Source organism: Ahaetulla prasina, chromosome 2 (genome assembly GCF_028640845.1).
Source record: "Ahaetulla prasina isolate Xishuangbanna chromosome 2, ASM2864084v1, whole genome shotgun sequence".
Taxonomy (NCBI): domain Eukaryota; kingdom Metazoa; phylum Chordata; class Lepidosauria; order Squamata; family Colubridae; genus Ahaetulla; species Ahaetulla prasina.
The window spans coordinates 172,594,270-172,622,030 of NC_080540.1; the positions used below are offsets into that span (position 1 = coordinate 172,594,270).

The 27,761-nt window shown below is 44.0% G+C and overlaps 1 protein-coding gene across 1 annotated transcript in view; it reads left to right on the forward strand.

Moving 5' to 3' along the window:
- The window catches only part of NDUFB11 (NADH:ubiquinone oxidoreductase subunit B11), a 61,825-nt gene extending 40,612 nt beyond the window's left edge, over positions 1 to 21,213 (forward strand). The window contains exons 2-3 of the mRNA XM_058174058.1: positions 4,366 to 4,496; positions 21,035 to 21,213. Of these exons, the coding sequence (XP_058030041.1) occupies positions 4,366 to 4,496; positions 21,035 to 21,164 (261 nt within the window). The 3' untranslated portion in view covers positions 21,165 to 21,213. The remainder of the gene's footprint in view (positions 1 to 4,365; positions 4,497 to 21,034) is intronic.
- The last annotated feature ends 6,548 nt before the right edge of the window (positions 21,214 to 27,761 follow it).

The window sequence follows — 27,761 nt, forward strand, 5'->3', positions numbered from 1 at the left end:
TGGAAGTTAATGGTCTCTGTACCATTTTCAGTAGCACTATCCAGATGGAATTTTGTCTCTCTTGGCCGAAAGCTGTATGTAATTGAGCGAGAAGGGCTCTGATCTTTAAAGACCAGAGTTGTTGAAGCCTTTCTTGGGAGCCTAAAATGAGCAAATGGCAGAAGCCACTGCGGGGGGGTGGGGTGGGTGGGAATTGTAGATCCCTCTTTCTGCCATCCTCTTACTTACTCTAGTCTTGGGGCATGCAAAGCACCTGCTAATTTTCTGTGTGTTGTGTGCCTGCATGCATGTGCGCATACACATTCATGCAATTGACCCTCCTCTTTGGAAAATCTCTTTATTATCATTTAAGAGATGGTAAAGCTGCCCATGCTTTTTTAAATAAACCATTAGCACCTAAAATTGCTGCCTTGCCTGAGGGACTGCTCCAAAGCAGCAGGTATGAGGTTGGGATAAATAAAGTGGAGGAAAAAAAGCATTGGGTCAAGGTTGGGAGGATCTCATGGAAATAACCACTTTATGGCCATTCAGTTTAGCCAAGTTGCTTTTGTTGGAAGAAATGCCCATCTGGGTTCAGTTCCAAGTGGGGAGAAGGACAATGGAAACATGGAGGCTGCTTGGAAGGATGGTTTAATGGTGAAGCAGAACCACCAAGCACATGTGATTCTGGGTAGCTGACCACATGGAGTGGAGAGTGAGTGTTATTTATACCCTCTCTTGGGCTTTGAACTTGAGCTTCCTGTTCCTGTGGCAAGGGAATGCATTCTATTGGCTGTCAGACTCCCAGGGGGCCATGCAGGGGTCACAGCTGAGGTTGTCTGAATTAAGGTTGGTTGAACCTTGGACTGATGTAATGAAGGGGCTTGGTTGTGCCATGTGATGAGCTCTGCTGATAGATAATCCTATTATGTCCTGGAGGATCATGTCTTAATCCCATCACCCTGGAGCTGGAGGTCTTTTGTTTTGTAGATAGGCTGGTCCAGTCCTCAATGGGCACCAAATATCTGCTAGGGACAGGGAGTTGCAGGGAGCTGAGTTTCTTTCTCCCTTAAGATTACTATTTCCTTTTTAGGGGAAATATTCTGCCTTTTTAATATTTCCTAAAACATTTCATTCGTCTAGAAGGAGTGGGGTGCTAACTTCCTTCACTTTCATTTGCTCTCTACCTTTAAATCCAACTAACGTATATCACTTAATGATCCATATTCTTTTGTTGTCTCCTCCGTCTACCAAAAGGATAGAGTGTCTTCCCAAAGCAAAACCATTGCCTTTGCAATGTTGCTTTCCAGTAGGGTGGTAACACGTTTTGATGCAAAGCATTAGGGTCATATCAGAAAAAAGAAAACTTTTAAAAATTAACAGAACTTTGTATTATGTTGGATGTGGGGCATAACGAGCAGAAAGCAATCTTAAGCACTTTTGCATGATAGGATTATAGTGCCCTTCCTTCGGTTTATTGAAATGGAAATTGGGGTTGGGCCATGGTTTCAGGGTTAGGGGGCCTGCGCTTCAACTGAGTGATCAGGAACAAGCAGTTCTAAGCAGTTTTTATAAAACTGCCATGTCAGGTTTCTCTCCCTTCCCCTCCCCAAATTGAATTGTCCCAGCTCAGCTACCAAAAGGAAGGAGCGGGAAATCTACTGCAGATATAGCTCCGTGGATTCAAAGGGAGGACTGTACTTGGGAGTCTTGCTATGTGACTCAGCCTCAACCAGTTAAGTAGGCGAAGGAATAAGGAACCCTTGCTGTGTATCTCTGTGTGTGTGTGTGTGTGTGTGTGTGTGTGGCATAGGGATGGGGGTAGAGAGAATGGGTAGTGTTTAGTCTTAACTCCATAGTCCAGACTCGTTCTCTAACCAGCTAGTTATCTCATCCCCACCATGCATGGACAGAATTCCTGAGGGTTAGTTCAGCATGCTCGCATACCTTGGCTTCTGTGCCTACTCATTGGCTTCCCTGTAGTTCCAAGGAAGCAGAGAAAACAAGAATGCATCCAAGTGAAGGCAGGCAGGGCTGCTGCAAGAGATTTTTATTCATTTGAAGGCTGCTGGTTCTGCCCCTCCCAGCACCCAAACTCTTAGATTTGTCCTTCACAACCCTGGCGCCTAGAACTGGGCAAAAGGGGTATCCAAGCAACAGCTGAATGAGATTGCAGCTCTACAGTTTTTTTTTATTAGCCTCCTGAAATTCCTTTTATTTCCCCTTTTTGTGCGTGTGATGGCAAGAAGAGGAAATAAAACCTCAAATGTCGATGCATAAATAGACAGTGGGCAGCAAACAGGCACTGATAAACTAGAGGGACAGGTTCCTGCTCATGTGTTTGAGAAATGAGTGGACTTCCCACCTTAAAGATCTCCTGGTTTCTGCAAGGTTGAATATTAGGAGGCATACCGACTTTGTTTTTACCATCAGAGAAATAGGCTGCCTCTAGTTCAAAGCCCTCGGTCTCATGTTTTCTCGCTTTAAAATCTCCTCTCGGTCATGTAGCTCTGACTAGCCCATTTGTTCTTGCGGTGAGGAGATTATATTATTGTGCTACATTCACCCAAATAATATATGTGAGATATTCTATAAAGGAACGTGTATATTTTATTTATTGCCTCATGTTGCAGCACTGCACTTGGGAAAGGGTATTTGGATGAGTGAAGCAAATTTGAAATACTAATAACATTGCTTTGGCTCTAAAATCTTACTTATGTTTTAATAATCTAGGCTGCCTGCTAGTCTTTTCCTCTTTTTCAAACTATAGCCTTTTGTGTCAGTACCATAGATTTCCAAGGATTTGAGTATGCTTCCCTTCCCCTTCTCGCTCTGTTCCAGTTTACAATTCAAATTGTGCTAATCACTAGGAACTTTATTGTTACTGCCTACCCAGTCTCTTCTGGACCTGTTTTGCTTAGCACCTGCAATTTAAAGTGTTTCTCTGAGCATTTGTTTCCACAGTGTCCCTGCAGTTGGCTTCCTTATACCTGCGGTTGCTCTGTAGGTATGTTTCTTTGAGCTTTTGCATCTGCCTTGTTTTGCTTTTCTTTTTTTTTTAAATGAAACCCCAGAAGTGGCTGCTGATTTCTGCAGTTGAGGTAGCTAGCATCCTTGGCTATCCTCCCCTTTTTGAATAGGGCATTGTGTTGCCTCATTCAGTACGTGTATGTGCATTTCTTTAGTGACCAGCAAAGATGTAAGCTCTTCTTCTTTTGCTGCTGAAGCAACAGCTGGGGGGTGGGGGGACATACACATCTCCAAAAGCATCCTCTGTGCTTCTATTCAAGTTCACGATGGCAAGGCAGGACAGGTTCTTTTGTAGCGAGAAGGGCAGGTTGGACACCAGCAGAGCCTGGGATTTAGAATGGCTGTGCGCAATTCTTGGAAGATAAGGAGGGCAAGAGGTTTGCAAGCAATTGTATCATAAACACCATGTGTACTGGTAACCTTTTTTCTGGGACATTTTTATATAAGAGAATCGATCATAGGCGCACATGAATGCACCTGTCCAGTCCAGAAAATGCTTGAACTTCATGCCTTTACTGCCCTTCCCTACTTAGAATTGGTCTCCACTAGTGTATTCTAGTAATTTTCACCTTTTCCTTTTTTTTGCACAGCTGAGGCAAGATTTTTGGCAGCATTCATTTTGTCCCCCCCTTTTTCCCATATGGCTTCTAGTCTTACCAAAGTGGCTTCAGGTTTGTTGAACACTACGTGTAAAAAAGAGATGTGTGGTGGAACGGAAGTCTCTGCTGAGCCCAGAGGTCAGATCCATGCCCTTCTAGTTTAGAACTTGTTTTTTCCCCAAAAAAAACATTTTGTTTTTGTGCCTTAGCAAACATTTAATGGAATCAGTTTGCAAAAGTATTGGTGTGAAATAGCACACAAACATCACGCCCATACCTCCTTAGTTGAATCTTTGTTGAAGTAAGCAGGTTAGAGGAAGATTTTGAAGACAGGTGATAACTGACAAAATTAATTTCTGTGTCTCCCATTCCTTCATATCTTGCCCTCATGTGTATTTCAAATTTTTAAGGCTTTTTGAAATTCCTATCTTTATAAATAGGAGAAAATGGCCCTCAACTTCTGTTATCCTCCAGGAGCATAGTAGGTTGGATGCACAAAATGCAGACAGAACCTTACTTAAGGAGGAAACCTCCATGGCTTTGGTATTAGAATGGTTGTTTTATTTTGCCCTAAAATAAAACAAGATGCCATTTTCATTATTAGAGTTGGATTAGCCGTGCTATTTTTCTTTTGATGGCAAGGTTTAGAATGAGGGTATCTATCACGGTGAACTTTAAGGGAAAATATCAAAGGGGATATGTTGAATATACTTTGGGCAGCTGTAATCTAACTCCATTTTGTGTTTTTACATTTCAGAATCCAGACTTTCATGGCTTCAGTGAAGATCCTGTTGTTGATGTGCAGAATATGCGTGCTGCCTTCTTCTTTGGAATATCTATTTGTCTCGTACTGGGCACTGTCTTCCTGTATTATCTGCCTGACCATAAGTAAGATTCAGAAGCTAAGTTTCATTTTCATTTGTGCATTGCCTTGTAAGCCTTTGGGATGTTTTGTCTTGATGGTTTCAAACCCTGAGGCCAGTGGGTCTTCACTTCCAAGTTTTCTATAGTTCCATTTATTTCTTGCTCCTTCTGGCTTTCGACGCATCCCTGCCTCCATGCTGGCAAAGTTCATTAGATTTTTTTAGTCTCATATTTGCCCTATATTTCCTTTCCTAGTACCACACTATCTTAAAAAGGGCAGGGCCATTACAAAGAAGAATGGGATAAAAATAACCGTGTGAGAATCCTCTTTAAGGATCACCTAAAGATATCCTAGAACATGAGATGACAGGGTACCAGCATTCCAGGGACTAGGCAATAGTTCTATTTTATCTTCTGTCACCTGTATGAAAGGAAAAGGTCATCTTAGATGCTTTTAAACTTACGTTACAATTTCCCAGTGTACATTTTCGCTCCACTAGTGAGCTAAAGTATAAATGCTGACCTTCTCCTCTTATAAGTGTAGGCTCAGTAGTCTGAGAGGTGTATTAACTAATGAATATGGGAGTACTCTACTATTCTAGTTTGATAGTGTAGATTCTTTTTCATAAGCTTGGCACACCAGCAAAATGATAAACATGCACACAAATGTAGGTTAGTGCAGTAGATTAGTGGAGAAGTGCTCAGTTCATGGCCCCCCAATTGTATGTGGCCCCAGAAACTTTCAAAAGTTGGTAACACATGTAATTCTAGTCCTAATTTCCAATATGAAAAAAGTAGAAAATTATTACCTAAAGGAATAATATGAGTTATAGTTTAGGTACATGGCTGGCTCAGCGTACTCGTAAACAAATTGAAATCATGTTTACCTTTTGCCTGGATCCTTCCATTAATTCTTGAATGTGTTCCGGCACAGCATTCAAAGGTTCACTTGATGATCCAGAAAATGTTATGTCCCTCTGTGTTAAGGGTTTTCTAGCTCTTTAGCAGAAATGTTGCATAGATAAGGGTATGGGTATGGGCAGGGATGGGCTTCAAAAATTTTAGCAAGGGGTTCTCTGCCCAGTTGCTGGGTGGGCATGGCCTTGTTGGCCTCCTGCAGCATGGTGTGGGGCGGGTGCCCTCCCCGGGCTCCCCGGGAGGCTTTCCTCGAGCCTTTGGGAGGGCGAAAACAGCCAGAAGGAGGCCAGAAATGGGCCCGTTTCTGGCCTTCCCAAACTTGTGGTAGGCCCATTTTTCGCCCTCCCCAAGCCTCCATGCACACGCTGCACTTACCTGCATCCAAAACAGGCCGTGTGGGGACTCCTGGGAGGGGCGGGGGGGGGCAGCCAGGAGTGGGATTTGGGGGTTCTCCAAACTGCACAGAATCTTAGCTAGAGGTTCTCCCGAACCCCCAGCAGCCCACCCCTGAGTATGGGTATCTATACTATATGAAGTTTGTTACTTGCTTTTTTTAATAACTATTTTTTCCAAAGCAACATTTGCATGAGTTTGAATGTGGGGAAGGTTGTATAATATAAGAATAATCACCGACTTTAGCAGCCTAACCCTAACCCAACCTGATACCTTCCGGGTACATAGGAATTGTGAGAAATTTCTTTCTTCCACCTCACAAAACACACATATACAGACACATACATATAGATACATGCAGAAAAAGAGAAGGAGGGGGAAAGAGAGAGAGAGAGAGTTGCATCATGTTTGGGAGCTTTCACCGCTACCTTTTGTGTCCTTTTTTTGGCTAGAAAGGGAACGTGTGTAGAGGAGATCAGAGAGAAAGATTTAGCAGAGATGGAGGTTATTACAGAGGGGGAAAAAAATCAAAGGCCTTGAATCTGCAGCTTGTGGTAGGTCTAAGTCCCTTGAGGGATATCAGTGGATCTGATGGACAGGAAGTTATCAAAGCAGATTCCCTCCCACTGGGCAAGAAGCGGACATCATACTTTGGTTTGAAACTAAGCATTTGATACATGCATCTGATGACAAAAGGGTATTCTGTGTTTGGCACTCTGCGTATATCTTTGCTGCTGTTCCCACCCCTGACATGGCTCCAGATGATCCCATCCCTATGAAATATTGTGGCACGAAATTGTATCTTTCACAGACAGGGCCTCGGTTTGGTGCCAGTTTTCACAGGTATTGAAGAAGGCAGTGGCTACTATAAGCTTGGAGAGCCTCTGTACCTTGTACTTTTTCAAAGGCTTAATTAGCAACATGAGACCCCAGAGCATTATGTGGCTCTCAAAATCCTTCTAGATGTTCCTATAACCTCCCTCCTTTTAGAGTTGCCTAAAATGGATGAGACTATTTCTCATTGTCTTAATTTGGCAGGCACTATCATTGCCTCACCTACTGCCATCCTGCCCTCCCAAAATACTTTAAAAGTTGCCCCAGTTGAGATTCAATCGATAATTCAGTTAACTTCCCAGTACAGTTTCTATTTCTATCCTCAGCAGAATGAAAATGGGGAACTTTTTATTTCAAATTTCTGTTCTATGCCACAAAAAGGTGACTGTTCTGGGATAAGGGAAGCAAAAATAAACCACCCATTAGAAATTGGGCTACTTTCCTTATTAGTTTTGGTTTGGGGACAGCAACATTTTGGAACCATGGAAAGCTACATTTTGAGCAGAATTTGAAAAATCCAATTTGGAGGCATTCCTTTCTTTCCTCCAGAGACCTTGAGGAAAAGAAGAAAAAGGAAGAATGTGTCTTGGCAGATGGAAAGTACTAAAAACAAACGAGAATGTTAACAACAATATCAGAAGAGGAAATGGAATGAGTGCTACAGCTTGGATCAACCAGAAATGAAATGAGACCATTTATATTGCTTTTTCTAGTTTTTACTTTTTTGAAATACAACGATTGCAAGAACTGGGATCCTTCCTTCCTCCCTTCCCTTCCCTTCCCTTCCCTTCCCCTCCCCTCCCTCCCTTACACTTAAATTAGAAAATCTAGGATTACTCACACAAACCCTAGAAATTGAATAGATTAAGATGAACAGTACTTCATTTGCATCATGAAGATTAACAATTCGAGTAGGATGACACTTTTTCATCAATCAGACCAACCACCTGGCTCTTTTGCCTAATAATTACAATCATGACTAGAAATTCTGGGAGTTCTATTCCCAATGCATCTGAAAAGCAGCAAATTAGGGAAGGATGTTATAGGTTTGTATTTTTAATCTATTTCCATCGCTACCTTTTTCCAAGATCCAACAGTCCAAAAGAGACCATTGTAACCTGGAGCGTGGGCTATAGAGAAGAGAGAGGCATCCCTGTTAAATAGCTGCAAGTTCTGAAGCTACTAAAACAGGAACAGAGTCCCTGGTAGCAATACTGTCGCCACGATGTGAAAAAGATGTTGAGACTCTAGAAAGAGTGCAGAGAAGAGCAAATAAAGATGATTAGGGGACTGGAGGCTGAAACATATGAAGAACGGTTGCTGGAACTGGGTATGTCTAGTTTAATGAAAAGAAGAACTAGGGGTGACATGATAGCAGTGTTCCAATATCTAAGGGGCTGCCACAAAGAAGAGGTGGTGAAGCTATTCTCCAAAGCACCTGAGGGTAGAACAAGAAGCAATGGGTGGAAACTAATCAAGAAGAGAAGCAACCTAGAACTAAGGAGAAAATTCCTGACAGTTAGAACAATTAATCAGTGGAACAACTTGCCTCCAGAAGTTCTAAATGCTCCAACACTGGAAGTTTTTAAGATGAGATTGGAAAACTATTTGTCAATGGTATGGAGTTTCCTGCCTAAGCAGGGGCTTGGACTAAAAGATCTCCAAAGCAGTGGTGAAATCCAAATTTTTTTTACTACTAGTTCTGTGGGTGTGGCTTGGTGGGCATGGTGTGGCTTGGTAGGCGTGGCTTGGTGGGCGTGGCAGGGGAAGGATATTGCAAATCCCCATTCCCTCCCCACTCCAGGGGAAGGATACTGCAAAATCCCCATTCCCTCCCCAGTCTGGGGCCAGCTGGAGATGGTATTTGCCAGTTCTCCAAACTACTCAAAATTTCTGCTACCGGTTCTCCAGAACCTGTCAGAACCTGCTGGATTTCACCCCTGCTCCAAAGTCTGCTATTCTATTCTATTCTATTCTATTCTATTCTATTCTATTCTATTCTATTCTAATCTAATCTAATCTAATCTAATCTAATCTAATCTAATCTATTTTATTCTTCTCTATCCTTTTGCATTTTTATGTGTAAGTAAACAGGCTCATGTGACCTTAGAATTAGCCATCTGTGCCAAGGATTAGGGATTCCTCTTGGTTTCTTAGATCATTCATAACCTGACTTCGACTGAGAGTTCAAGATAGTTGGCACATCGGAATGTTATAGATGGATCCATAGATTGTAAAGAATTTTTATAGATACCAGTCTGATGATGAGGAAATATAAAAGTGTTAAATTGTGGGTTTCTCTTGCCATGGAAATCCATAGAAACAGAGGAGAATAGGGCATCATGAAAAGCTATCTAGTGAGGGAAAAGACAAAAAGCCTAATTCCATTGGAAGCGAGAGGTCCAAGAGATAGAAAGCATCTATTGAATACAAATAGGTTCAAGGCTAGGTTTAGTCCCTAGTAAGTTCTGGAAAGACCCTGCTTTGAAATATCAATGCTTGTCTTCCCTATCTGAGCTACCTTGCTCAAGGGCCTGACAATTTGTCTTTGTCTGACCTAGAGGAATCAACGCGAAAGGAGGTACAAAAGCATAGGACAAAGATTGCCTCCTGTCTCTAGGAAGCAACTCTTCCTGTATAATCATTTTTTTTATCCTACTTGTGGATCAAATAGGATTCAGCATCTGTCAAGGGATAATTCACATAATACTTTGGAGCCAAAGTATTTCCCTTTGCAGAAAGAATTTCAATCTTTGGTGGTTTTTTTTCACATTTAGTTAAAAGACAAATCAAGGGGGAATGTAACTGAGTTACGTGTAATTATGTGCAGCCTAATACTATGGATGGTATTTCAGCCTTCTGAGAAAGGCTGAAAGGACAAGAAATCCATGGTGGCTTCCGATCTCTCAACTGCAGCTAAATGAATGAAAAGTAAGCTGCGGGACTGAGGGTTGCTCACTTTGACGCAAGTTGATCCTGCCCAACTTTAACTTTCAGTTAAATGGTATATATGGTATTGTGGTCTTGCCATGACGTGTGAACTCTATATTATCTAGTCTTAATGCTATCCTGCATTATCTCTCAAACAAGATGACTGAGTGGGAAACTGGTTAAATGTGAAGTTAGAATGGCTGCCGTATCTATATTTGGCAGTAGAAGGAGGAAGCGTGCAGGCTTCCAGTCTTCTTCAATTTGCTTAAACATGATTAAAACATTAGAATGTCTCCCCCAGCTCTCCTTACCCATCTAAATAAAATCACATCCAAAAGACCTTGACCCTTTTACAAAGAGGCTTATAAACCTGTAATGTTTATCACTCTTCTGCCTCCTTGTTCAACTCTTAAGGAAGGAAAGGAAAGCTATAAAATGGTATTTGTCAACCTTGACTATTTGAAAATGTGTGAACTTTAACTTCCAGAATTCCCAGCATGGCTGGCTGGAGAATTTCGGTGGCCGAAATCCAAACATCTTCAAGTGGCCAAGATGAGATACATTGACATAGAATGTAGGGTTGAAAGGTAGTGTTGTGGGAGGCAGAAAGCAACCAATTACACACACACACACACACACACACACACACACAGAGTCCATCCTTTGAACAATATTGTACACACAACCGCAAATCATTTTTCTATAACCCCTGAAGACTGATACAATGCTCCTGGCTGTTGTAAAGGAAGCTGTATTTCTCAGGATGCCACATGATGAGCAGGATTAATGGATTCAACATGTTTGTGTCTCAAAGCAGTAAATTTGGAAATAGGTACTGACAGGAACTAGAAGATGTACTTTGGCTTAGAGCATAGCCTTGGGGTTCAGCATCAATGACCAGCCTTGGCCCCTCGGTCTCCGAAAGCCCTCTTAGTGCTCTGTGTGAAAACATCTCTCCCAAGCATATGTCAATTCTTCTTCCCATCTTCCTCCCCACACTGGAATCTTTTCTGTGTCTTTTCCATTCTTGTGCCCTGCCTCGCTGGATGAAAGAATTTGTTTTCAGGCAAGATAACCTATTTAGAAGGGGCGTTGTGGAAATTCACTGGCGCTCAGAGGAGTTATTTTGGGGGGTGCACCAGCTGGTGCTAGGTGTGCGCATGTATATATAGCCTATGAGATATAGATAGACCAGGGCCCAGAACTGGGAAGCGTGTTGTTTTGGCTGGCAGGGAGGGGCCGGCTATAGCCCGGCTCCACTGCTGACGCACACAGACCCTTCTGATCAGAAGCAGCTTGCACAGTTCCTGTTCCCATGCGATAGAGCCTGAAGACGAACCCTGTTAACAACCTGAGCTTTGCTCCCACCTTTTTGCACCGAGAAAGGAATTCAGGAGCTTTGGTAACTCTTCCTCCCATCTTCGGAGTGGGTGTCCCTTCGGGAGCAGTACAAAGCCCACTTACTCAATTCTCTCTTCTTTAGCTCTTTTGCTTCCAGTGCTTGTTCAAGGTTTGGGTTCGGTTTGAGTGAAGGGGGATGCAGATTAGCAAGGGGTTCAGAGTGGCAGGCAGGGTTTCAGCTTGACCTGCTGCAGGCAATACTCCAGGGTGCTTCCAGGTGTCGGCGTTTGGGGAAATCGTCTTCCCTTTGTAATGAGGGAATTGGTACTGATTAAGTCAACACGGAGTTGTGCTTGGTTTTGGTCCGGTGTGTTATATTGGTTCTGGCAGGTAATAAGTCTTAGTTAAACAAAACATAATTTAATATCGGATCACAGGGTGCATTTGATTATTCCTTCGCATCAGCTAAAAGGCACATACGCACAACACCAGCTTTACAAATCAATCTTCTACAGCTTTACTACTTCCAGGATGCGATTCTCCTGGCCCAGCCTTAGCAGGTATGCTTAGAAGAATTTGCAGAATCGATCCCAGATAGTAGATCTGAACACGCTCTATCTGCCATCTTGACGCCAAATTCCAGTTAAATATACTGGAATATCGAAGAAGTGCTTTTGGTTTGCTTTAAACAAAAAAAACCGCTACTAGGTTTGCCGTCTTATTCATATGGTTGTGACCTGTGCTGAGCTATTTTTCTGACTGCAGATACACAATATTAAGCCAGCAGCAAGACTTCAGGGTTGATTCTTCGTAGACTTTCATCTTCTCCGATTGATGGAGACTCTTTCTCTCTTCCTCTTCCCCCACCCCCACCCCAATTGTCCCCATCCCACCTTTTCATCTTTTCTTGCTGTCTCTGTACAGCAAGCATATTTGTGCCTTCTTCTACATTTTTATTGTTCCGGCTTTGGCTTTGCTTTCATAGGATCATTTTTTCTCTTCTGCTATTCTTTCCTGGACCGTTCCTGTTTTTCCTTTTCCCCCCCCTTTTTTTTTCCCTACTGCCACCTATTTCTCTGTGCTCTCATCCTTATGGTTACTTTTTAAATCCTGGCCATTCCTGTTCCAAATCACTGCCTGCCTTCTTTGTACAGCTTTTTAATCACTAAAGCAAATAATTAAGAGAAGCAAAACTCTTATTTCCTATCCTATTACAGTTATTTCCTGTAAGTTATGTCTTCTACATACCCCGTACATATGTACATACGTACTTCCTCATCACCATCCAAATAACTTCTCCCAGCTGGGGATTAAAAAATGCACTTGTTAAACCAGGTGTGTGTGTTTTTTTAAAAGCAGCTGAGAGAGGGGCTAGGCAGTTCCAAAAGAATTGCCTTTATTCTCCTTTTCTGTGAACCATCGTGCAGTACTCCGCTGTCGCTCCTGACCACGAAGAGTCAGATTCACCTGCTTGAAGTCAGAACTCCGAAAGCCATCATAAGGACGGAGGAAGCCAGTAAATTCGCCAAGCCCAGATGACAGGGTTTAATGAATGCTGGGTAACGCTGAGCAAATTGCAAGTGATCAGATTTTTGTCTCAGTGGTGCAGAATGCTAAATATTCTAATTGTGAAACGATGCAACGAAAGGAAAGACAAATGAGCTTTTGAGGAGACCGAGGGTCCCCCGGCCCAAATGAGCTTAACCCTTTGCAGAGGGAACTTGGGTGGTGAGCCAAACACATCGATGCTTCTGAGCGAAATGCTGTTCTATCTTTCCTGCCACCGTAAAGGCTAGAACCCGATGGGGAAACGATTCAGAGCCTGAGCTGCTTGGAAATGTAATAGGTAACCTAGAATATTTGCTGCAGTAACTTGCACTTGTTTTTATGCATGAAGAATCCTTTCTTGTGACTGCTGCTTGCTGTGAAAACACACTAAAGGGTAATGGGAAATGGTTTTTTTGCCTATTTACAGCAACCACAGCTCTGCGGCTCTGCTTTGTATCTCTTCTTCAGGATCTCAGTCTCCCCCCCTCCCCTCTCTGATATGTAACCTTCTGAATTATGCAGGTATCTGATTCAGATGATGAGAAGAATACAGGAGGTAGTCCTCGACAATTGTGCCCCAATTTTTTGTTGCTAAGTGAGACATTTCTTAAGCAAATTTTGCCTCATTGTACGACCTTTCTTGCCCCAGTTGTCAAGTGAATCGCTGCAGATCTTAAATTAGGCACACGGTGGGTTAAGAGCATCCGCAAAAGGTGATCACATGATCCCGGGACTCTGCAACTGTCATAAATAGGAGTCAATTGACAAGCATCCACATTTTGATCACCTGACCATGGGGCTGTTGTAACGGTTGTAAGTGTGGAAAAAAGGGTCATAACTCACTTTTTTCCAGGGCTTTGAATAACTTTGAATGGTCACTAAGTGAACTGTTGTAAGTCGAGGACTACCTGTAGCCTGGCCTTACTCCCAAGGGTCCCCTGATCCAGACACACATAAATGGGATGAAGCTTGGCAAAAAGCTGGAGGAGATCTCTCACTGTCTGGAGTGCTTTGAGTCTCAGTGAGGAGGAAAGCTGTCTCCCTTCTGTGTTCTGGGGAGGCGCTGGATTGTGAGACATAACTTATCTCTAATTGATGGGGGTCTCATTAGGGAGGCCTTTGGGGAGCCAGTAATGAACACTGCTGCTGCAGTGAGCATCTCTGACTGCCTAGCTTAGGAGGTAGAGGAGGGGGGACCACAGGGGATTGAGCTACCAGCTTTTAGAGAGGGTAGGTCAAGGAAGGAAGAGATACAGATGCTGGGATGAGAGGTCTTCTCATACAATTATCTGAAATCACAGGAGCCGACGTTTCCTCACAGAAGGGTCCACAGCCCGCAGGAGGAGTTACGTTTCCTCAGAACAGCTCAGGAGAGGGGGGAGAGGGAACCCATCCATCGCGGAGGTCTGATCCGATTCTGCTGCTGGCAGAGGGCCGCTGTGGTCCCTGGTCTTACATGCCTTTGTCTAGCACTTCTGCCCTTGGGCCGTGGCGGAGCCCTGCTCCGTGTGCCGTGTCTCATTTTGCTTCCGTGTTTTCTGCCTGTCTCCTGAGCGTGAGATAGCACGCTTAACAGTCCTTGGTACATATTTAATATGCAATTTCGGCGCTCGCAAGGGGCACCAAATATTGCTCTGATTGGCAGGGGAGTGATCTGATCTTTTTAGTCTGCCCTTTGGAACTTCCTCCGGGCCGGCTTCTGTTTTCCTTTCCTTTGGAAGGCTGTTCCTGATGAATGATGCTCCCTTCTCTCTACATTCCTTCATTCTTAACAACCTTCTTCCCCTGGAAGTGTTTTCCCTGCCACTTAAATGCCTTTCTGCCACCCGTTCCTGCTTCAGCTGCTCATTGGTCCGGCACCTTCTTTATCTCTGGAATTACCGCAGTCCCATTTGTCTACCAGAGGGGTTCAGATGAAAGCTCACAACCAGCCATTAATATATGGCTTAATGAGCTGACGAGGCAGATCTTCTGTCATTGCAGAATGAGGAATAATAATTAAAGTTTCCCTGTAGGCCAAGTTTTGGCATTGCTGTTCTTCCAAGAACATTGGAAGAGCCGACTCCCCGACATCTTACATCTTTTTCCAGCTGATTCAGGTGGTTAGAGCGGACTGATTTGTCTTGAGAAAGCGCGTATCCTTCAGAAGCAGTGCAGGATGGGTGATAGATGCATATTAACATATATTTATATTGCGTAATTGATCAGCCCAATGCAAAATGCTGATGCGCTAATAATGCCCTTCTTTTGCATCTGTCTTCTACAATACCCAAAATGTTTCCCGCAGTGCCCTCTGCTGGGAGTGGAGGGTTTATGCTCCCACCCACCCACCCCGCATTCGATCTGGGTTATGTTTGGCTGTCTATCCATCTTTCTCAACCCGGCACCCTCAAGCTGTGTCGGACTGCAGTTTTCCTAATTTTTTATGTGCAAGGTATAATGGGGTTTGAAATCAAACACATCTGGAGAAAACAGTTTGGGGTTTGCACTAGCCTTTCCTTCTAGGGAGACAGTCCTGATTGCTGTGAAGGCAGGCAGAAGGATATAAAAGTAGCATGGTTTACATCTATATTGTTGACTGAAGTTCAGTCCTGCTATTCTGAGGTTTCCCTTTAAAGTGAAAAAGTGTCAGTAGAAACCAACAAGTAGCATTCGAGATTACAGTAAAAAACAGTTTAAGCATAAATTCGCTCCCCCCCCCTCCGCCAAAGTGGCAAGAAGAGGCTTCAAATAAGGATGCCCATTAAACACTCAATGCTTAAGAAGTAACAATGGAGGTGGGCTTAGACCTTCCTGTCTCTGAGCGTCCCAACGGCTTGATTAAACAGAATGTCTTTTATGCTCAAAGTGGTTAAAAAAAAGTAGAAATGCCAATATTGGCAGTATATGATTTGTGAGTTAACTAGAAAAAAATTAAATATATTGCAACTTCTTTGGAGTAGGAAGCCGAGTTTGGGGGGCAGGGGGTGGGGAGAATGACCTTAAAGCAGATATTGACAAGTATTTTGTTACGTTAATGAAGAAGCATTCCTTAAAACCTGGGAAGGGAGAGAATACAGGTAGTTCTTGACTTACAACCACAATTTCTTTTGTTAAATGAGACATTTGTTAAGTGAGTCTTCCCCCATTCTACGACCTTTCTTGCCATGGTTGTTAAGTGAATCACTAAGTATGTACCAGTTGCCAAGCAGCTGAATTTTGATTACATGATCATGGGATGCTACAAAGGTGGCAACTGTGGAAAAAGGGTCATGAGTTATTTTTTTCAGGGCCGTTGTAACTTTGAACGGTCACTAAATGAACTGTTGTAAGTTGAGGACTGCCTGTATTAAGAAGAGAGTCCAGTTGGAACCTCCCTGACTCTCTGGAATGTAAGAGGGAGGGGAGGAAAAGCCCAATTAGACGTGCAAAATTCTGTTATTATAGCCTATCTCAGTGATGGCAAACCTACGGCATGTGTGCCACAGGTGGCCCGTGTAGCCAGATCAGTGAGCACGTGAGCCCAGCTCCAGTGTGCATGTGCACGCCAGCCAGTTGATTTTCGGGCCTTCTGGGCCCACCAGAAGTAGGGAAACAGATTGTTTCCTGCCTCCGGAGGGCCTTGGGGGTGAGGGGTGGGAAAGGTCCATTTTTCTCTCTTACCTGGCTCCAGAGCCACTCTATGAGTTGGGGGGGGCAAAAACGGCCTCTCCCCCCCCCCAGAGGTTCTCCATAGGCCGAAAATGGCCCGTTTTCCAACTTCCAGTGGGACAGGGAGGCCTGTTTTTTTGCTGTCCCCAGCCTCCAGGGCCTCTCTAGGAGTCTGGGGAAGGTGAAAATGGCTTTCCCCACTCTTCCGGAGGTCCACTGGAGGCCGAAAACGGCCCGTTTGCCAACTTCCGGTCCCACCAGGAGCGTACTGGGTGGGTATGGGCCTATCAGGCCATTGCGTGCCAGGTGCAGGGAGAGTGGGGAGGTTGTGCAGGGTGCATAGAATTATGGGTGTGGGCACGCACGCACACGACCCCCCCCCCACCTCCCCTCCTGGCACGTGATGGCAAAAAGCTTAACCATCACTGGCCTATGTTATATAAAGTAGAGTTCTGGTCTTTCTGTGAAGTCTGTTTCTGCCTCGAAAGGTTGATATTTGATATTTGAAGGAAGAGCAACCACTCCCTTTGCACTTTGCCCTTATGAATCCCCTGCGGCCCCATGGAGATCCTTTCAACTGGACAGGTGATCCTTGGTTGGCTTTGTAACCATTTGTACTCACAACGGCACTGAAGATAGTGACCCGTAACCATTTTTCACGTTTACGATCATAGCAGCATCCCCATGGTCACATGATCCAAATTTGAATGCTTGGCAACGGGTTCATATTTACAATGGTAGCAGTGTCCCGGGGTCACGTGATCCCCTTTTTGCGACCTTCTAACCAACAAAGTCAATGGGGAAGCCAGATTCACTTAGCAACCGTGTCACTAACTTAATAACTGCAGTGATTCACTTAGCAACTGTATCAAGAAAGGTTATAAAATGGGGCAAAACTCACTTAACAACAGAAACTTTGGGCTCAATTGTGGTCATAAGGGGCCCAATTGCTAAAATAAATAATATCGTTATCTGTCAATTTAAAGCATGTAACTGAAAAATAGTAGTGCAAGAAGTTTCAGGTAGTTAAAAATGAGTAGCAACCACTCCCCTCCCAAATGATTTTAAAATGAACATTTCAGCCTATTTTGCATCTTCGTCCCATCTATTGTTGCTTTTATGCACCTCCCCCCTCCCCCCCATTTTAACTGTTCCTGCCACCAAATGTTTGGTCATCCTTACCATTTATCAGCAGGTCAAGGTTAAAGCAAACCATATTATAACATCCGTGATTTATTTTAACCTCGCTTTGTTGACAAATCGTAACATTCTGGTGCACATGTAATGCTGAATTACAAAGTATGGTTTAAAAAGTCCCAGTGGCTGCATCCACCACTGTGTAACGCCAGAGCACATGAAAGCCGGCTGGGTAACTTTGGGCCAGTCATTCTAAGTAAGCCCAACACATCTCAACAATATTGTTATGAGAAAAATAGGAGGAGAAATAAATATTAGAGATGTTCGCCATCTTGAGCTATTGGTAAAAAAAAAATAATAATAATTATGGGCAGGACAATATGTAAGTAAGTAAATAAATAAATAAATAAATTGCTCACAAAACCAGTTTGCCACCCTTTTCATAATGCCAGCCGTTGCCAAATCCTTCCCGTTAAAGGAAGCTCCTTCCTGGGGATGTCAAAGGAACAAGATATTATGTTTTCTAGCTTTATAAGCCACTGGGCATATTTCGTATGCTGTGAGCAAGTTGGGGCAAGGTATAAGATGGAAGAGAGCAGAATAACAGAGTTGGAAGGGATCCTGGAGGTCTTCTAGTCCAGCCCCGTGCTCAAGCAGTAGCATTCCAGACAAGTGGCTGTCCAATTTTCTTCTTCTTCCAGACTCCAGTGATGAATCACCCACAACTTCTGAAAAGCAAGCCTGGCTAATTTTTCTCACTGTTAGGAAATGTCTCCTTGGTTCTAGGTTGCTTCTCTCCTTGATTAGTTTCCATCCGTTGTTTTGCCTTCAGGTACTTTGGAAAATAGGTTGACCTCTTCTTTTTTGTGCCAGCCACTCAACTGGAACAGTGCTATCATATCACCCCAATCCTTCTTTTTCACTTTTAAGCGCAACTTAAAAATTAAAAATTAATTTCAACTTCTTTTCACATGGACCAACATGCCAAACATACATAGAGCAAGTATGTTATACACCAGTAAGAAATTTCTGCCAACCGCTTGGTGTCTAAGCTCATCTTGCTTGAGAATCTGAGCAGGTCGAGCTTGGGAATCCCCTGAGGAAAGCAATTTAGCGGAGTTGGGTGGGTAATGTAGCTCTAGTCCAGAAGAGGATTTTTGTTGTGACCCAGGTTCCTGGACCTGGACTCCTGGACTCAGATGATTCAGAAAGTGAGGGAGAAGACCTGGCCAGCCCTGCTTCTCTTGAGCCCTTTCCCTCCCTGGCACCCACTCAAAGGGAGGAGGAGGGGCCGGCAAAGCCTGATTCCCTGGAGCCTTCTTCTGATTTGGCAACGCCCCAAGAACAGTTTTGGAGTGATGCAAGACTGCGCAGGCGTGACCGGCGTGCGCAGCAGCGGAAGAGTTGGGACAAAGCCAAGTCATAATTGTCATGCAGTGACATCTGCAGAGACTATAAATAGGAGGCGGGACTTCCTGGTTTTTTGTCTTGGACAAAGCAATGAATTGGCGCGGGCTAACTGTCTCAATGGAGGGAAGAATATATTTGTGAGTAATTCTGGCCTTATCTATAATTTCCTCGTTATCTCCAGAAACTTGGCAGGCCCGTGGGTAGACGTGGCCAGGACATGTATCTATGTAAATAAAAGGAGAAAAGAAGGCCTCTGACTGACTCTTTGCTGGGAGTATTGGGGGGAGGGAAACAGAACAATTTTACTGCAGAAAGGGGATATATTAAAGCTGGAGTGAGAGGAAAAGGTAGAAAGGTAGCAGGGATGCAGTGGCGCAGTGGCTAAGATGCTGAGCTTGTCGATCGGAAGGTCAGCAGTTCAGCGGTTCGAATCCCTAGTGCCGCGTAACGGGGTGAGCTCCCATTACTTGTCCCAGCTTCTGCCAACCTAGCGGTTCGAAAGCACATAAAAAATGCATGTAGAAAAATAGGGACCACCTTTGGTGGAAAGGTAACAGCGTTCCGTGCACCTTTGGCATTGAGTCATGCCGGCCACATGACCACGGAGACGTCTTTGGACGGTGCTGGCTCTTCGGCTTGGAAACGGAGATGAGCATCACCCCCTAGAGTCAGGAACAACTAGCACATATGTGCAAGGGGAACCTTTACCTTTGCCTTAGAAAGGTAGCAGAAGCAGGTAGGGGTCCTTTGCCTTTATGACATGAATCCCATTGTCTATTTGCTGGTTGCCTGAAAGGGGGAGCCTGCAACGACTGGAATTAGACACTTCTCCCATGACAAGGTTTTGAGCCATGTGCCAGTTGGACAAACCAGTTCCTTTTTAGTAGACTGAATTAACTGTGAACTATGTGTAGGATTTGTGTATTTGTATGCTCAAGAAGAGTTCTTTATTGGGTTGAGGAGATGAAAGGTGTTGAGAAGAAAAACGGATGGACCCTGGCTCAGAGTTGGCTTTGTTGTACTAGAGTAGTGTGATATCCAAGACAGAAACATGTGAAGCATCCTCTCTCCCTCTCTCTGTTGGAGTTGCTTAACTTCCTGCTTTTCCATTTGAAGGAGAGAAGGAAGCAGCAGGCGTTTGTAAACTAGGCCAGGCCCCGTTACTGCTTTCTAATTCATGAAAGCAGATGGCTGGCTCTTTAGATTTTAGATTTATGTAATATATACCGTACATACAAATCATGTGGCTCAAATTAGCCACTTGGGCATCTCATGGCAGACTCGCTCTCTCTGGTTGGACTGATTAAAAGTTCAAGCAGGAAACTCAAGGATCAAGTGATCTGGAACGGTCCGAATATGGAATGGAAAATGCTTGGACAGATGGAATTCATGAAAATCCAACATGAGATCTCCCTTCCACTTGTGATTTTTTGTTTTTATCTTTCTGTGGGTGGCCCTTCCCCAAATCCTGCAAACTGAAACAGACTAGAACTGTGCAAAAAAAAACAAAAAAGGGGGGGGGGAAAGGAGATTGTGCCTTCATTCCCGCCAGCTAAGCAGCAGGTTGATGACTTGACGAAGCACTAATTAAGGCAAGCAGCTTTGCGCTTCATCTCAGCACAGTGTAATTAATGCTGTGGCTTTGATTGGGTTCATACTCTTAACTTCGTCTGCTGATGGCATGTCAAAGATGCTTCGGACAAAACAGCTGGGAGTGCTGCTGAAAAGCACAGCTAGAGCCTGCTGCGTAAGAGAGAGCACGGAAGAAAACAGTCCTTGGGAAGTGGTGGGACTTGGATGGGTCAGGATGAGTGTTACGTGGCCCTTCTGTTCCTTTCAAGAGTCTTTATATCTTTTTGATCTGAGGACATGAGCACACTTGGCTTCAGTCTAGTAGTCAAATTAAATTCTACATCCCGGGCAGTTTTAGTTGAATCAAATTTCTTCAAGTCCTCAGAGTCATGAAAGGTCTTCACTTTGAGGAATGGATTTCTTCACGTGGCTTGCCAATTCCATTTCTTTCTGGGAAATTGGAACGGAGCATTTCCACTACTCTATTTCGCCTTCTTCCAAAGAAACACAAATTCTGTAATTTCTCCCTGTCTTAGCCAGAACAAGGAAAACACTGATTCCTGTTAAAGTACACAGTTTGAGCAAATGATGTAATAAGCACATTTGCATCAGTATGAAATAAAGAACATTTCTGTAATGCAGTGCGTAATTTTTTATTTTTTTTTAGAAACGTTCTAGCTTATCCCATTTCTCTGCTCAACCAAGGCAGATTAATACCTAGCCATTCTTGTTGCTGTTTTTCCCTGGAGTAGGATCAAAGGCCCGCTTGAATACGGCATCTACATAACCACTTCCGGATGACACTTCTTCATAATTCATTCAGAGCTTCTTTCTGTTTTCCCCTGTAGGATGCATCACTGGGCTCGCCGGGAAGCTGAACGAAGAGTTAAGGAGCGAGCTGAAAAAGGGCTACCCATCCTTTCCTCTTATTACTTCGACCCTAGCAAGATTGTGCTGCCTCCTGAAGAAGAAGACTGATCACTTTAATGTACATTTGTATGTTGAAAATAAACCTCTAAGATATCTATCCTGGCCGTCAGAAATTTTGTATTTCTCTCTCTCGGGTTTGAGCAAAAGAGATTTAGCTACTTGGTCTTCTTACTGTATGGAGCAGGCCAGACATGGTTCCCTGGGGAGGGGGAGTTATTTTTTTTGCCAGTGTGTAGCTACTTTTAGTACTAGGTATCAATAGCTTACCTACAGTGCTGGGGCAGGAACTGCATGCATGAGACCATCCAGGGTGAGAAAAGAAATTGAGCCGTAAGGCTGGCAGGTGCAGAATATTTGCAACAGATTCCAGACCTGAAAAAGGATGTCAACACCAGAGTTGAGAATTCTACCGTGTTGCCCCAAAAATAAGACCCTGTCTTATATTTTTTGAACCCCAAAATAAGCACTTGGCCTTATTTTGGGGGAGGTCTTATTCTTTTGGGGCACATGGAGCAAGACGGGGCTCCTCTTGGTGTCTTACCTGATTTCCAGCTCTGTCTCCCTAACCATAATCAGAGGAAATGGCAGGGACCGGCTGCGCATGCGTTTAAATATTTTTGGGGAGGGCTTCTTTTTGGGGAGGGCTTATTTTAGTGCATGCGCTCAAAAGCCCGATTGAGCTTACTATCCGGGGTGGTCTTATTTTCAGGGAAACACGATACCTATTTTTTCTTTGGGATGGGGGGGATAATGGAGGGATTCTTGCCAGGCTTCTCCTTAAAGCTATTGAGAATCTAGTCAAATTTGGCTGCACCATCCCATCCGTGGCATAATTGTACCCTGAGCAGATGGCTCTGCCTGGTGCCTTGCAGTGGAGGGTTATATATAAATCTATATATCGCTGCCCATTTTTGCCGTAGCTCAACTCACTCCTTCTGCCTACGGTGCTTACCTCGTCGTAGCCAGCCGATCCAGCATGAATATATTACTGGCAACAAGCCTGGAATCTACTTCTCCGGGGTCCTGGCATTGTACCTTTTCCCTCGTGTTGGAATTTGATAAATACTACTTATTGGCCACACAAGGATGAAGGCATTGTGCACAGTTATTGGTACTGCCATCAGATTAATCCTTCTGGCAGGGCTATTAGGCCTTTAAGGAGTGTGTTAAGCAGAAATCCAACAGCCGTGCTGTTATATCACTTGCATTCTGTTCCTTCTGTTGGATTTTTTTTTTTTTTGCCTGCTGCACATGTTTTGGAAACACGAGAGCCTGGTTATGGAAGGAGAGGTGCAACGAAAAGGGCAGTTCCTTTTTAAGCATAGAAGAGTAAGAGATTTCTGGGCCCTGTTTAGTCATTTCCCTTGAAAAGGTTTTGTGTTGTATTTCTGTTTTAAAAATCAAGGGTGCCGTCATTCCCACCTTACATTGCTCTTCCAGCATTTCTATTTTTAAGGTTAACTTTGAATAAGGAACCCCGTCTCCATTTTGGGACATGCTGTTGATGCTGATGATACTTACAATACAACTGCAAACTCCATTCACACACACACACACACACACACACACACACACACACACACACACACACACACCTTCCTGCTGCCCTTACATACTGGATGCTGGTAATCAAGGCTTTTCAAGGGATTACCCTGAAAAAAGTCTGGCCGTTCTGTGCACAGCTTTTGTGCGCTGAGAACCAGGCGAAAGATCTTGTATCACACCAGAATTTTTTCAGGGCTGTGACAGTCCATACAAAGGAGAGCCAGAGTGATTTAGGAGCTAAAGGGATGGACAATATGAGGATGCTGAGGTTCTGGTTTATGCTCACCGGCAATTTAGGTCAGTCACTCTCTGCCTCACCTTTGGTGTTGTGAGGGAAAATAAGAGTGTTGCACATACCTCCTCCATTTCCTGAAAGGTAGGATATAATTCCCATAAATAACATGCAGACGTACAAGACACCTTTGAGGGGCAATTATATTGCCCTTTGTGCCACTGCAGCCTTTGGGTTAGATTGTATACGGAAAAAAAATATCATTTTTGCCAGAATTTAGGTTTTACCAACGAAGAAAGAAAGGGAGACTAGAATAGATCTGTTTCAAGCTATTTAGCTCTCATCAGTTAGCCATACCCTTCTGGGATTCAAACCCGGGCTACTTGCATATTAGGTAGATGTATTAACCTCTAAGCCACAGGCTCTCCTCACTTTGTTGGCTATACCAAAGGAAAGATGAAATGTTTTTTATCAGGGCAAGCTGGCCTACCCAATTATGGGATGAAGCATCTATACTAGTCTCCCTTTATTTCTTTGTCAGTAAAACATAAATTCAACACAAAAATCCTTTGTCGCAAAAGCGGCTGCCTGTGAAGGCTCCTGGATTGGGGCTGAAAGGTAAAAGCGGAAGTACTATGCTCCGTCCCAAAGCAAAGCTGGTTGAGGAACTCAGAGAGTTAAAGTCCATAAGTCTTAAAAGAGCCAAGTTTGCAGACCCCTGGAGCAGACCAGGTTGCCCCGATAAAAAACATTCATTTTTGCCAGAGATGTGTGGCTGTATAATTTCTTTTGTCATCCCAGCTGGGCCTTACTTTAATGCACAGGTGTCAAACTGGTGGCCCACGGCCTGGATGCGTCCCGCTCAGGCCATGCCCACCCCAGCTTCGTGAAGGGGGAAAATGTTGCGATATATCATATGACGGCAATGTGACATGGCGAGTTTGACACCTGTGCTTTAATGTAAAGGAAGAGAGAGAGCCTTTTGCTATGCACTTCCTACCCCCGCCCCCTATCTTTTATTATATTGAAGAGGTGAAACAAAAAAAAACCCAGCAAGGCTTTTGTATCATTCACAGGATTGAAATACAGGTGGTCCTTAACATGCAACCCTTTATTTAGAATTATTCAAAATTGTGACAGCACTGGGGAAAAAATGACTTACGATCTATCCTTCTACTTACAACTATAGGGCGCTTGATAATTAGCAGGTATTTACAACCGTTGTGTCCCCTGATGTCATGTAACTGTGATTTGTGACCTTTTCCAGGTGACGTCCGACAACCAAAATCAGTGGGAAAAGCCAGATTCACATAATAATGCTGCAATTCATTTAACAGCGAGGGCCAAAAGGCTATAAAATCAGGCGCAACCTTCTCAATGACCACTTCAGTAACAGAAGTTCCATCCCCAATTGTGATGATGTCTACCTATAAATAGCTGATTTCGAAAAGGAGCACAGTTACTTAATGGTTCAGACCAGGGGTCTCCAACCTTGTCAACTTTTAAGACTTGTGGACTTCAACTCCCGGAATTCCTCAGCTAGCAAAGCTTTGCTGGCTGAGGAATTCAGGGAGACGAAGTCCACAAGTCTTAAAGTTGCCAAGGTTGGAGACCCCTGGTTTAGACTGGCAGGGTGACCCCATAACTTTTATTCCTCCCCTCTCACCCTATTGGAGAAGGTGAGGATGATAACAGAAGGCTGGTTATCATATATTATCAGATAATGAGGACTCCAACTCCCATCATTCCTGACCACTGGCCATGCTAACTGGAGCTGAGGGAAGTTACCATCAACTCTGTTTTATTTTTTCTATTCCCGTATTTCTTGTGTATTCTGCTTAAACCACTTTTTTAGAATGCAGACGAGGCCAATATCAGACACTGGGGGCTGCTTCAGAAAAGAGTGTTGGAAATAAGGGGAAACAAAACATATTGGATAATCTTCCGCCAGCTGGTTCTAGTAAGCCTAGCCTCCCCCTGCCAGTTGCTTTTCAAAAAGAAAGGCGAAGAAACACCAACATTTGGCCTCTTGCTTATAGGAACGGTAGTTGCAGCCAGTCATCAAGCTTTTACAGCTGGTCCTCGACTTATGACCACAAGGGAGCCCCCAAAATTCTGCTGTTAAGCAAGACATTTGTGCAGAGAGTTTTGCCCCATTTTACAACCTTTCTTGCCACAGTCATTAAGTGGACCGCTGCAGTTCTTAAGTTAGTAACACGGTTGTTAAGTGAATTTGGCTTCTCCAGTGACTTTGCTTGTCAGAAGATTGCCAAAGGTTATCATATCCAGCAGTGGGTTTCACATTATGTTACTACCGGTTCGCCCCACACACGCACGTTTGCTTGAGGGTGGGCAAGACCCGTTCCGCACATGCGCCCGGCCTCAAAAATGTGCCTAAATAGGATGGCATAGAGCCAGGGTGGGTGGGCAGGGGTGGGCCCAGGGGTGAAATGCTCCCAGTTCAGACCGGATCGCCTGATCCAGTAGCAATGGCGGCAGGTAGTTTGGAGAACCGGTAGCAAAAATCCCTGCCCCCCCCCCCGCCAATGCCCAGCTGAGCCACACGATCATCAGAGTTCGTTCGTTTGTTACTTTTAAAAATATTTTTTCTTTGGTCGAAAAAATGCTTTTAAAAGTAAAAAAAAAAAGCCTCTGATGATCACGTGGCTCAGCTGGGATCGTTAGAGCCTTTTAAAAGCATTTTTTTACAACCTCTTTGGCTGAAAAAAATGCTTTTAAAAGGCGCCTCTGGCAATCCCAGCTGAGTCGCCTGATCATCACAGGCTTTTAAAAGCATTTTTTTACAACCTCTTCGGCCGAAGAAGTTGTAGAAAAAATGCTTTTAAAAGTTAAAAAAAAAAGTTGGCCACGCCCACCCAGTCACATTACCCCACCACCACCAAGCCAGGCCCACAGAACCAGTAGTAACAAATTTTACATTTCACCCCGGGTGGGCCCACCTGCAATTTCTGCTACCGGTTCGGCCGAACCAGTCCAAGCAGGCTGAATACTATATCCCAGGATGCTGTGAACGTCACAAATCTGAGTCGGTTGCCAAGCGCCTGAATTTTGATTCCTTTGCCAAGGAGATGTTGCAACTGTGGTAAGTCTGAAAAATAGTCCTGAGTCACCTTTTTCCATGCCGTCTGCAAAAATACCATTTTGAATGATCAGTAAGTGAACTGTTATAAACTACCTGTTAGCAAAACAAAACATGTGCCTGCTTTGATCCAGATTCAGTGACTTTCGACCTAGCAGGTTGTGTGAGCAGTTCTGGCATAAACTGTGGGATCTGACTTACTTAAGCCTAGCTTAGTGATACATGTGAACCAGGCACTCTGCTTGTTTCCCTGGGCACACGCTCACAGCTTTCCTTGTGTGTTTTCTTCTCCCTGGCAGCCTGAGAGAGGGTTGCTCTGCAGATCATTCCATGCCTAAAATGCCTTGAGTTGTTCAACTCAGATTTAGAGGAGGAACAAGAAGCTGTTGGCCTGGTGAAGGGAGGAGAGGGAAGCTACATCTCAAAAAGTAGCTATGACTCACATGTATTCCTGTGCGAAACACACACACACACACACATGCGAGGAGTTCACAAGCACGTAGCCATGGGAGTATAGCAGACAATGCTTTGGGACCTCTGTCTTCTCATTGTCTTTGCCCCACCTCTTCGCTCCTTAAGATGAGCACAAAGGGTTTCCTCCCACTTCTCCATTCCTACCATGCCGTGTGCTTCAATCCTCTTTTTCTTCCCTCTCAGCTCTGGCTGGTACCCAAGCATCCTAACTCTTCACCTTTTTAGCTTTTTCACCAGGTTTTGCTACACTCTCTCTGGGAATAGCAGTTCCTAATTCAGGCACAGCTGTTCCCATTCAGCAAATGGTGCTAATCTCCATTCACAGCCAAGGCAGAGCTGTGATATCATCTTGCCAACATGTTGGAAGCTTTGTAGACAGCTGCACTGCTAGGCCTGCCCCAATGGTGGCTGCGTTCTTTTCGGTGTGTGGCAGACAGACATATGGAGGTTGTGAGTTAAATCTAGGGATGGGACGTGGAAGAAAGAGAGATAAAAACTAAAATGGACTAGGGTTCACAGAAATGATTGTGTTCCCTGTTAACATATGCCTTGGTCGTGCGAGAGGGTTTCCTGAAGAAGTGAGAAGGCTCGAAACACTTGCGGATGGTGTAAATTGAGAAAGTTTAAAGCCCCTCACAACATTAGACCAATGCTTGGATTTTGAACAAATCATAATCGGTAGTTGTGGGAGATTGAATCAACGTATTCACTGTACCAGGGTGCTCAATGTTTTGAGCCAGTGGGCACAAAATTTTAAGAATCTTCTGCAGATGCTATGGCTTGCCCGTTAGAAAAATGGCTGCTAGAGTGGCATAGTCAGCCATAGAACAAAAATGCTGGGAAGAGCTTGGAGGACTCAAACAAAGAGGCTCATGGGACATGAATGTCCCATGAACTCTCCTCTGGGATTCCAAGAAGCCTCCTCTGCATCATCATCATCTGCCTTTCTTCAAGGTCTTCACAAATGGATATCTGCATTTCTGTCCAACAGACAACAAGTGGTCAAAATTGGCAATGCTCTATCAAATCCTGTTCCTGTCAAGAGTGGCGTTCCTCAAGGCAGCGTCCTTGGACCAACACTCTTCATACTATACATTAATGATCTTTGTGACCATATCTCAAGTAATTGTGTTCTCTTTGCTGACGATGTCAAACTATTTAACACCACAGACAATGCATCTATCATCCAAAAAGACCTTGATCATCTAACCACTTGGTCTAAAACTTGGCAACTCCAGATCTCAACCAGCAAATGCTCAGTCTTACATATTGGAAAAAAGAACCCAAACACTAA